Source organism: Pristis pectinata, chromosome 12, assembly GCF_009764475.1.
Source record: "Pristis pectinata isolate sPriPec2 chromosome 12, sPriPec2.1.pri, whole genome shotgun sequence".
Taxonomy (NCBI): Eukaryota; Metazoa; Chordata; class Chondrichthyes; order Rhinopristiformes; family Pristidae; genus Pristis; species Pristis pectinata.
The window spans coordinates 37,803,333-37,815,715 of record NC_067416.1 but is presented as its reverse complement, the minus strand read 5'-3'; the positions used below and the strand labels follow the sequence as shown (position 1 = coordinate 37,815,715).

The 12,383-nt window shown below is 42.0% G+C and overlaps 1 protein-coding gene across 6 annotated transcripts in view; it reads left to right on the top strand.

Moving 5' to 3' along the window:
• fam13c (family with sequence similarity 13 member C) overlaps positions 1-12,383 on the top strand; it is a 91,728-nt gene that overhangs the window by 57,241 nt on the left and 22,104 nt on the right. For all 6 annotated transcript variants that reach the window (XM_052027621.1, XM_052027625.1, XM_052027620.1 and 3 more), the window contains 2 exons: positions 1,812-2,022; positions 11,339-11,477. In XM_052027621.1, the coding sequence (XP_051883581.1) occupies positions 1,812-2,022; positions 11,339-11,477 (350 nt within the window). The remainder of the gene's footprint in view (positions 1-1,811; positions 2,023-11,338; positions 11,478-12,383) is intronic.

Genomic DNA, 12,383 nt, shown 5'->3' with positions numbered 1-12,383 from the left:
TGCCTGGGGTGGTGGTGGAGGCTGATACATTGGTAAAGTTCAAGAGATTTGTTAGATAAGCATATGGAGGAATTTAAAATAGGGGGATATGTGGGAGGAAGGGGTTAGTTAGAGTTAGGTGTGGTTTAAAGGTCGGCACAACATGGTGGGTCGAAGGGCCTGTATTGTGCTGTATTGTTCTATGGTTCTATGATAGGTGAGACCCAGGTGTTTAGGAGGCAGTGTGGGAGAAGGAGAGGTCATGGACTTGAAGTTATTCATCATTCTGGGATCGATTGTCATTGTAGTTCTTCATCTTGGATCCCTTCAGAATGAGACATAAACCCAGTCATGTCAGACATTGGATTAACAAAGCTGATTCGAGTGGATCAGTGGGAGGTGGAGGGGTGGTCAGTGTGAAGGACTAATTCTTCAGTCCAGCAAACTGCAGTATTGCACTGTTTTTTTTAAATTCCAAAATAAATTTTATTCATAATAAAAGACAAACAATATACAATTATAAAACAGTGCAGGCCTTTACATTCTTGTACAGATCATTCATTAGTTTTAACTTTTTATATAAAAAAAAGCACCAATGCCACACATGTGGCTCCCTGGGGGCTACCCAGTCCTGTATTTACAATATTTAGGGGCTTTCTTGCCTGACCCTGGCCCCTCCCTCTCCAGTGGCAGAAGAACCCTAAACTGTAGTCCTTCCCTGTACCCAGCTTCAGTGCATCCCTCAGCACATATTCCTGCAGCCTGGAATGTGCCAGTCGGCAGCATTCCCCTACGGACATCTCACAGTGCTGGGAGACCAACGAGTTTCGGGCAGACCAAAGGGTGTCTTTCACCGAGCTGATGACCTTCCAGCAGCAGTTGATGTCCGTCTCTGTGTGTGTCCCCAGGAACAGCCTGTAGATTCGAGAATCCTCTGTTACGCAGCTGCTGGGGATGAACCGTGACAAGGACCCTTGCATCTTTCGCCACACTCTCCTCGCAAACCCACAGCCTGCAAAGAGGTGGGCGACTGTCTCGTCCCCAGCGCATTCCCCCCGGGGACAGCGCGCGCTGGGAGTGAGGTTCCGACCATGCAGGAAGGATCTGACTGGGAGGGCCCCTCTCACCGCCAGCCAAGTGAGGTTTTGGTGCTTGTTGGTGAGTTCTGGTGATGAGGCATTCTGCCAGATGGTCTGGACAGTCTGCTCAGGGAACCATCCCACAGTATCCATTGAGTCCTTCTCCTGCAGAGTCTGCAGGATGTTCCGTGCTGACCGCTGCCTGATGGACTTGTGGTCAAAGGTGTTGGTCTGGAAGAACTTCTCCATGAATGACAGGTAACGCGGCAGCATCCAGCTGACTGGGACATTTTGTGGCCACGGGGCCAGGCCCATCTTTTGCAACAGCAGGGACAGGTAGGACCTCGGTACATAGTGACACTTGGTGCCCACGTACTTGGGTTCTGATGTGTTAACCCATAGTGTGTCTCGTACTCTGGAGTGAGGCTTGAACCCAAAGCACTCTGACTGCAAGGTGAGAGTGCCACACTTTGATCCAAGGCTGGCGCTAAATAAGTAGGTGGTAACAACTGTATGAAAATAAACAGAAGTGTTGAAGGTAAAAGCCATTTTCACCAACATTAAAAATAATTAAGTCCAACACTTGTGCAGTTGTAAATTTTTTCGAACTTGCGTGCCAGATAACCATGGGAATTTGCATATTGTGCTTGAATGCACGATGATCCAATGCATTTACGATTCATAATGTGTCATGTTATTCCCGACTCTACTGCCACATTAAACCAACTCTTACAAGCCTTTTTAACATTGCAGAGCCAATTCCAGCCTTTGAGAGCTGGCAGAGTGAGCTGGAGAATGGAAGAGAAGCCCATCGATCCCTGGGAGCTGACAGATTGCTGCATCACGTTGCAGAAGGAGACAATCCGCTTGTATCTCCGCGCTGCTCGAGTTTTAGTAAGAGCCAAAGATTTGTCCTGGACACAGAGGCTGCTCCATCCCCACCAAGTGCTCAACTCTTCATCATGTGAGGACAAGCAAAGCTTCATATTTTTATTTATCATTACAATATAAACACTTTCAATACAATTCTAATTTAAAAGGAGTGTTTTATCCTTTCTTATTTCAGTCATTCGGAGATAACGAGCAGGGAATGTGCTTAGGCTTAGTGGGTCAAACACTAGTCCTCAAGTCAGAAGGCTCCCGTTCCAGAACCTGGCCTGAGACTCCTTGGGGCAATACTGAGGGAGTGCTGGACAGTCAGTGTTGCCTTTTGGATGAGATGGGAAACCATGGGCTCCATTTGCTTTCCCCACTAAACACTGTTACAAGGAAGAGTGGGGGCCCAAGCACCCCCACCCATTCCACACCCCAGTGATTCAGGAAGAAGTCTGGTCACATACTGCTTTTTGTGAGACCTTGCTGTGTAAATCAGCTGCTATGTTTAAGCATTTCGCCCTGAAAAGTTTATGTATTTAAGCATTTCTGTAAAATGCTTTGGGATGTGCTGTGGTTATGCATAGTACTGTATGCAGGTAAGTGCCATTTCCTTCCATGTCTCAGAAATACTCTGATAATCTTCAGGATACAAAGTGGGGAATGAATGGTTTTAGACATCAACTGTGTTTTGGTGATAATGCCTTGGCTTTAAGTTTAAAAAGCTAAGAGTTCAGATTCTGCTGCACAATTTGTTCCCTCGATTTCATGTTGTCATCTTGGAGCCTGCTCCCTGCCTCCTCCAGTTTCACTTTCAACAATATGAGGAAATCAGACTTACTGAAATTGGAGCATCTGATCAGCTGCTTCCCCATCGCCTATCACCCAACAGACCCAACCTCCTCGTAGGATTTCCCTGCTTTGAGCCCTTCATCAATTCTCTCCCTGAAAAACAACCCTTGAGTTCTGTCCTTGTCAACTACTGCCTCATCTCCAATCACACTTGCCTCTCAATTCCTTGAACTTGCTGTTATCTCCCAAATCCATTCCTACCCACGTTAGATATGGTTGACCCCATCCTCCAGTGCCTGTTCACCATCACCAGCTGAGTGTAACTGCATGTACCTGGTACTGTTGTTACCTGCCCTGTCTTAGTCAGAGAATCTGCAATATCTTACTGACCTGCATTCATACAATTAGCTCTTGCCCCTATGGGCCCATTCTTGATCACCTCTACTTCTCAACCATACATGCCAGCCTTCAAAAATAGCATCCAAACCCACTGCCAGTTTCCGCTTCACGTTGACAATACTGCAATACCCAATTGTACCTGACCACAGACTCTCTTGATGCGCCCATTGTTTCTAACAGGTATAGGATAAGCAGACAACTAGTGTAGGATAAGCAGAAATTTGCTCCCAACTTTTTATTGAAAATACTGAAGCCATAATTTTCTAACCTTGATATAAACTCTGTTTCCTTGCCATGTACCCATTACCTTTCCCTGGCAAGTATCTGAAACAGACCATTTGTGACATTGACCCTAATGTGATCTTTGACTGAGACTGCTGAATTCTAATTCCTCGACACTGTCTCAAGTCCTCTGCTGCTGAAACCTTCGCCCACACTTATGAGCTTGCACTGCCTCTAGGCTTGATTATTCCAATAGATACGTGGCCTTCAATTCCATCAGTCTGTTCTCAGTCATCAGTGGAATAATGGAAAGTCCTTGTTCACCAGTAACTGCATCACTAGTCCTCAGTTTGGGTTTTGCTGGGAAGCAATCAATCCATATCTAGTGCTCTTTTAAATAATGTTGCCACCTAATTAGTGGCATGATTTGCTAGCAGTATAGTGCCAAGTCAGGCAGTGAAATAGCAGTTTCCGAAAGGGTTGAACACCAAGAGGACTTTTTAATTAAGTATTATTAAATGTTTTTCTCATAGTTTTGGTACAAATGAGAATTCCATTATTCCTTTTGGACAGTTAGGAACATATTGAATGCCTGCAATTTGTCACTGATCACATTTCTAATCCAGTAATTATAGCTTAGAATTGTGCAGTTGGAAAGAGAGCTGATAAACTCATCCAGGTAGATGATCTCCAATAACTGTCAGGCAACCTGCAGTGCATGCACCAAATTGTCCATGAAATCAAGTTAGAGAACTGACGTGCTGTCAGAACTGACAGCTAAGTAATTGCATAATATTGCTTGTGAACAGTAATGCTATATTAAAGAGAAATCTTCCTTGGCACCACGCAGTTAAATCGTAGATCCTCAGCTTAATGTAAAGCCTGCCTCTCCACATTTGATGGGCCTTCCAGTAACCTTGCATACCGTAGCTGGTATGCAACGAATGGTGGGATTTGGTATGCACAGCCAGGGGTTGCAGTGGAGGCAGACAGAATGATTACATCCAGAAAGGAATTGGATAACTACATGAAAGGGAAGTATTTGTTGGGCTATGAGGAAAAGGAAGTGGAGTGAGGATAGATGGATTGCTGTTGTATAGAGCTAGAGTCCTTCCAACTTGACCTTGTGCAACCTCCCAAAGCACTCCCCCCCCCACCCCCATAAGAAGTACTTCAAATATGAGTGTAATATTATCCCTAGTAAGTCGATGCTTTTCCAGATGTGAGTGAATCCTATCCCTTAGAATCTTCTCCAATAACTTCCCTACCACTGATGTAAGGCTCACCCCAGCCAAGAATTTCCTGGTTTATCCTATTTCCCTTCTTAAACAAAGGAACAGCACTGACTATTTTCCAGTTCTCTGGGACCTCACCTGTGACTAAAGAAGATGCAAAGGTCTTTGTCAAGGCCCCAGCAATCTCCTCTCTTGCCTCTCTCGATAACCTGAGGCCCTGGGGACTTATCCACCTTCAAAAGAGACACCACCACCTTCTCCTTGATGTCCATATGCCCTAAAATATCCGCATTCGCATCCCTGATCTCACTATCTTCCATGTCCTTCTCCTTGGTGAATTCCAGTGCAAAGCACCTGTTTAGTATCTCATCCACTTCCTCTGGCTGCAGGCATAAATCCCCGCTTTCGTCCCTACCCTTTCCTTAGTTAGCCTCTTGTTTTTAACATATGTATAAAATGCCTGGGGATTCTCTTTAAACCTACTCGCCAAGGACATTTTGTGGCCCATTTTAGCTCTCCTCGTTCCCTGTTTAAGTTTTTTCCTGCTTCCTTTATATTCCTCAAGTGCCCTGTCTGATTTCAGTTTCCTAAACATTACATATGCTTTTTCTTTTTGACTAAACTTACAACATCTCTCTTCACCCAGTGAGTCTGAACCTTGCCGTCCTTGCCTGTCTTCCACGTAGGAATGTATTGGTCCTGAATTCTGACCAGCTGCACTTTAAAAGGCTTCCACATGTCAGATGTGGACTTGCCCAATACTAAATCTACTCTCCCCAGATTCTGCCTAATGCTGGCGTCATTAGCTTTCCCCCCAATTTAACACTTTCCCTTGAGGTCCAGTCTTATCCTTACCTATAACCATCTTAAAATAGAGTTATGATCACCATTCCCGAAATGCTCTCCTACTGAAACTCCAATCACCTGGCCAGGCTCATTTCCCAATGCAACATCTAGTACGGCCCCTTCCTTGGATGGACCATTGCCATACTGTTTCAAGAAACCATCCTGAATCCCCCTAACAAATTCTGCCCCATCTAAGCCTCTGGTGCTAAGAAAGTCCCAGTCAATATTGGGGAAATTAAAATAACCCTCTACAACCAACCCTTTTGCTTTCACGACTTGCCATGGTTTGTCTACATATCTGTTCCTCTGTCTCCCGCTGGCTATTGGGAAGGCTATAGTATAATCCCATCAGAATGATTGCACCTTTTTTATTCCTGAGCTCTACCCACATTGACTCGCTGGATGAGCCCTCCAGGATGTCCTCTCTAAGTGTAGCTGTGACATTCTCTCTGATCAGTTGTGCAGCTTCCCCACCTCTTTTACATCCCCCTCTATCATGTCAGAAAGATCTAAACCCTGGAATACTGAGCTGCCAGAGTTGCCCTTCTCTTAACCAAATCTCTGTAATGGCTACAACGTGCACTAATCCAGGTTCTGAATTCATCTGTCTTGCCTGTAATACTCCTTGCACTGGGGGGGGGGGGAGAAAAGCAATTCAACCCATCTGTCGCACCATGTTCACTAACCTGGATCTGCCTGTCCTTCCTTTCAGATCTACTTGACCAAATTTCTACCTTCCCTTCAATCCCTGCACTTCCCCACCTACTGCTCTGGTTCCCATCCCCCACCACACTCGTTCAAATCTTCCTGAGGAGCACCAGCAAACCTCTCTGCAATGATATTGGTAGCCCACCAGTGTCCTTGTACAGGTCCCACCTGCCCTGGAAGAGACCTAATGATCCATGTTACCTAAAGCCTTCCCCCCCCTCCACCAACTCCTTAACCATACATTCAACTGTACTACATTCCTATTTCTTGCCTCAGTAGCATATGGCACAGGGAGAAATCCTGAGATTCCAACCCAGAGATCCTGTTGTGGTCCTAGATTACACACTAGAGGTCCTGTCAGGTAATGAGAAAGCAGGCAAGCTTCTGATTCCTTGTTCTAAACTTGATCCATTTGATTAGTTCAACACAATGGTGCCATGCGGTAGTGATGTCCTGCACAGTCTTTTGTCTGTAATGCCGTTCTTCATTATCTTCCTGTGTCTCTAGTGTGGGTGTTGAAAACTGACTTCCCAGCGACAGTATTGCTGATCCTGATGCTCATTTCCTCAATCATCTAAGCAGCTTTAGGTCGGTTCACTCCATTGCTCAAGGCCTGCTTGGCCTGAAAGCCTCCTTTTAACACAAACTCACTGTCAGCAAACTGCATAATCAGCCTTTGCCACATCATGGAGCTTCTTGCTTTGCACATATTCAATTTTCTATTTTTATATGACAGGGATAGAAGAATCAGTTTGAAACTTGCTTGAGCATTTTAGTGCAGTCAGCTAATTTCACGAAGTTTGTGCTTAATCCATTCAATTTCCAGGAAGCCCATTCAGATTCATCTTTGCACAACCTCCAGTTACTTAACACACACCACACACCGTCTATAAAGGTCATTTGGCCTTCTGTGTATTTTCCAGTACTTTGATAATGCATTGTAGACATAATCTCACTTTTCAGTGTTCTCCCAGTATACAATATTTCCTTTGCTTTAAAAGGTCACCTGCTTTTCCATTGATGAACACAGTGGTCTCTTCCCAGCAATTCCTGGCTTGCTTGCAATGAGTTTTCTTATAATGACTCATTTCTCTTTTAGCAACACTCTTTTATAGAATTGTAACACATTCAACCCATTGAGTTTCTGCTGGATTCCTGTTGAGCAAGTTCGTCAGTCCTGCTCACTTGCTGTTTTGACCTTGTAAATTATTCTCTCTCAAATTCCATTCAATTCTCTTTTGAAGGCAGTGATTGATTCAGTTTTCATCACCTTTAAGGGTAATTTATTGGGATCATAACTATTCCCTGTGTTTAAGAAAGTTTTTCCTCACTTTCTGTTCTCTGCCCAGAATTTTGAATCCATGTCCCCAAACTTTAAACCATCCCTCTCTCTATCCTAATTAAACTGCATGATCTCATACATACTTTTTAAGATGAGTGCCTTCATCACTCATTTACCAACGAGAAAAAATGTCTTATTTGCTCCGTCTCAACTCATTTGTTATTCTAAGGGTTGTAATGGAATCTTGTACGTCTCTGCTGGCAGTCAAAGAAGGTACTAATGTGGTGGTGAGTAACAATATGGATGCATTGAATCGTGATGTGGAATTGGCCTGTGTGTTCCTGTGCATGAAACACAAGTTAGCATGCAGGTGCAGCAAGCTATGAAGACGGCAAATGGCATGTTGACCTTTATTGCCAGCAATTGGAGTTTTAAAATAGAGAAGTATTTTTTCAATTGTGTAGGGTGTCGGTGAGGCCCCATTTTTGATCTCCTTATTTACAAAAGGGTGTTCAGGCATTGAAGACAGTCCAGGAGAGATTCATGAGGCTGTTTTCTGCAGTGAGATGGTTGTTGTGTCATGAATAGCTTAAAAAAAAGTCCATGATCATTGGAGTTCAGAAGAAAAATGAATTGATTTTTATTGAAACATATAAAATGTATAACATATAGTATCTTAAGGAGGTATGACATGGTAGATGTTGAGATGTTTAGAAAAGGGAGTGTCAATATAGAAGTGCATAGGAACTACTTGCAGATTGGCGAATCTCTGGAGGTATTTAAAGAGGAGGTAGATAATTCCCTGATCTTTCAGAAATATGAGAGTTACATTGAAGGGGGTTGAGGCTTGGAGTAGATCAGCCATGTTGATAATGAATAGCAGGGCAGGGTTAAGGACCTACTGCTATTGTTTTTGGTGTGTTCTTGCGTTACAGCTTCCAACTTCATCCTGAATGTCATTAAAGTATTGCTTTCAGTGCCCCACCAATCATCTCATTCAATGAGGGACAAAACACTTCATGTTTCAGGTCCATATCTCTTTGCTGGAACTCTTCTGATGCAGCAGTTCTGACGAAGGGTCCCAGACCTGAAACATTGTCTCTCTTTGTACAGATGCTGCCCAACCTGCTGAGTGTTTTCAGCATTTTCTGTACTTATCTCATTCAATATCATCAATCCTTCATGTGTTTGTGCTAATTTTACTTTGTATGGGCGTTATTGGCAGATCTGGCATTTATTGGCCATCATGGGGGAAGATGGGGATGAGTCATAACATTGAACCACTGGAGTCCATGTCATGAAGTTACCCTCACTGTCCTTTTAAGCTGGTATTTCCAAATTTTTGACCCAGCAATGAGAAGGAGATGATGTGTTCCTGTAGCGATGATGTGTAGCTTGGAGTGTTTGTGTCCACTTGCTGGCTTGGGCAGGGTGGGTCACAGGGTTTGGGAGGTTGACGAACACGTGAGGGAAAATGGAATGTGAGAAAGTGTGTGGAATTTTACAAGCAAGTCTGTGACTTCAGTCAGGACCTGCGGGAAGCATACAGCATCCCGGACTCTCTCCTATCTTAACATTAACCAGGCCTAAATCTACATAGCACCTGAAATCAGATGAGATTATATACTTTCAGAGTAGTGCAATCTGTGCAAAACAAGGAAATGGCTCTCATTTTGTTCTCTATAGTGGATGAATCAGGAGATTGCAGTCATACAAAACACTTAAAGGGTTTTTCCTCATTCCTTTGAATGAATTACTTTTCATACATCACAGGAATAATCCCCACAGTCTCAGAGAAGTCAAAAACCACCAGTCTTACTAAGGTATTTTGATGTCAGTGTCATTTGAATGATGTGTCTGTGATTCTCTCTGCTTTGTAAGAAGATCTTTGGGATAGCTCATAAGTGTTAGATGGCTCCATTGTTCACATAAAACCTTGTCGACATTCAATGAATTGATGTTCGGTTATGCAGCCCTGTCACCCACTTGCATTTAATGAATAAAGTCACACTAAATTTCGACCTCTCTTTGCAATATTTTTATTAAATTTTCTGAAAAAAATACAGAGTACATGCATCAAAAAAGAAAGTAAAAATACTACTGAATACATTGTAATAAATCGTACTTAGGATTACAGTACTCTAACTCAATAATCACATATAGTAATTAGTTAATAAGTAAAGAAAAACTTGAAATATTTTATTACAAAAAAAAATCTACCCCCACTACCAAAACCCGAAGCTGTTAGATAGAAGAAACAGCAAGGAAAAATCTTAAAAAAACATAACAGTGTCAGCCAATATCTGCATTTTAGTCCCCAAATCAGAGATTTTGAAAATAATTCAAAAAGGGTCCCCACAGGGTTTGAAAGTCCGGGTTAGATTTAACCCCATTTTAAAAAAAACGCCCATTTTTGAATCTAACCTAGACTTTCAATGAAATATTTCCTGAGGTTCATTTATAAAGCTGTGGGCAATTAATTCCTTTGGAGGTAGCTGGAAGGTTCACCACATCATTTAAAGAATGATTAAAATCTGATGAAATTTTTTTTTATATTCAGCACGGGTGTGATGAAATTGAACAGTGGAAGGGGAAGGTGAATTTTTACTTGTATAATTGGAATAGGGCACCTTTATCCATGAATCTGCCAGTCATGTTTCAAGGAATTATAATAATTGCTTCCCCTCGCACTTTCTTACTTAAATTGTCCCTAGATGTTAACCTCCTTTGTTACCAGAAGGCAAACTTGCATTTATTTAGCTACTCATTCAGCCTCAGGATGTGCCAAAATGCATTTGTGTCACTGAAACAGTCACTGGTTTAATGATGCAGTCTCATTGTTTCTTATTTACCAACTCTCACGACTACGCTGAATCAATGACTCCACTTTGCTAGCCTTTCCCAGGCATTGCAGAGCCAAGATTTTACACCAGGAGGATATGAGCAGGTGCTTAGACTGCAAATTGCCAGTACTGTATAAGCATATTTCGTCTGTCATCTTTTCTGTAAGATCTTAAATACTCCTACATTTTGCCAAATTGTTCACCCCCAACCCAAGATGTTCATCAATTGTAACATCAATTCATTAAAAGTAATGGAAAAAGTAATGGGTTAGAGTTGAACTATTTTGCAAATTTGCTCTTGTGGGGTTCTTTAGATCTGTGTTCCATTATGTTTGGATATAGGTGTACAAAATGAATCTGTACTGATATTTGCTGCAAATGAAAATAACTAATTTTTGGACAGAATTTTAGTTGAGCTGTCACAAACATTCAAGTTTCATGCTGCATAAATTTCAGCTGATTGTCTGAGGTTCACTATCTCACTGAGCCAGTGTCAATGGCTGCAGTCCGTGTTAAGGTTGACTTTTGTAAAGGCAGACGATGCAGGTCTCTAGGGATCATTTTTTTTTGAGAAGATAAGGACCTCAAATGACAATCACTGCTCAGACTCTGGTCCTTTGCCTGAAGTGTATATATGTGTCTAGATTCACAATGATGGCCCAAACTTAAAGTAATACATAAAATGCAATAAAAAATAGTGATCACTGTATACGTCTGACTGTATGTGAAGTAAACAAGAAACTATCCCTAAAATATTGGAGACCAAGATGACCAAGGCCAATAATGAGTCATCATTTGACGGCATTAAGGGGATTTGTTATTCTTGAGACAGGAAAGATTACTTTTTATGGGATTGAAGTCTAACAAAAATTATGCTCTGTCCCTGTAATAATTTTTTAAAACAACCTGGGTTTACTCCTATGTACAGAACATAAAAGATGATTATTATTTTGCTTGGTTTTGAGCAAATTTGTGTCAAGGAAATTTTGATAGGAAGGAGATTTGAATGTGCATGAAGACTGTTCCTAACCTCTGAACAAGCACAGTTTAAATTTATCCTTCCCTTTACTGTTCCCTAAGGCCAAGAAACTCTTCACTAGTTAATTCTGAGGCTGAAAATAGTCCCGTGTTGGTGATGCAACTAACCAAACAGATCCAGAATTTGAGAAAGAAAATACGGAAATATGAAGAAAAATTTGAGCAAGAGAAGAAATATCGGGTATGTGAACAAGTTAGAATTAATAACAGTGGAACAGAATGCGACACCCAAAATAATTGTGTAAACCCAGTACTGGTGAAAAGGTGGTTTTCAAGTGGATGCTTCTGATTAAAAATCTCTTTCACTGACTCTATAGGGGAAAATAAATCAGTACACATAGTCATAGAATGATATAGTGACGGAAGAGGCCGTTTGGCTCATTATGTTTTCACTGGCTCTTTGTAAGAGCTGAATATTCCCTGTTCTTTTCCTTAGGCTTTTAAATTTCTCCCCTTCAAATATTTATCCAATTCTCTTTTCAAAACAATCATTGAATGCCTCGACTTTCAAATGGAGCACTCTGTCATTATCACTCACTGTGTATCTTTCCCCCGCCTCTACTACCACCACCCCAAGTCATCCCCTACACCCACCCCCAACTTTGTATTGTGCTGCTGCTTTTGCCAATCTTAAATCTATGTTCTCTTGTTATTATCCCTCCTTCAGTTTGTCTTTATTGATTCTGTATCAAACTTTTTCAGGGTTTTTTTTAATACTTTTAGCCAATCCCCTCTTAGCCTCAGAGAAGAATAAACTCAGCTTCTCTTGTCTCTCACATCACTGGAGTTGCTTGTCTACAGTGGCATTCTTCTGAATTACCTCTGTACTTTCCAACACCTTGACATCGTTCCAAAACTTTGATGCCCAGAAGTGTTCACAGTACTCCGGCTGGGATAATATATAAAGGTCTAGCGTGGTTTCCTTGCTTCCTTAATTCCATGCTTCCTTAAAGCCAAGGGATCCAGCATGTCTTCAGCTTTTTCTGCCAGCCACAAAGATTTCTCATTCGTAGATGAATTTTAATATTGCACCATATAGCTTATATTGTCACCCTTTATTCTTCCAAAATGAATAACTTTGTACTTG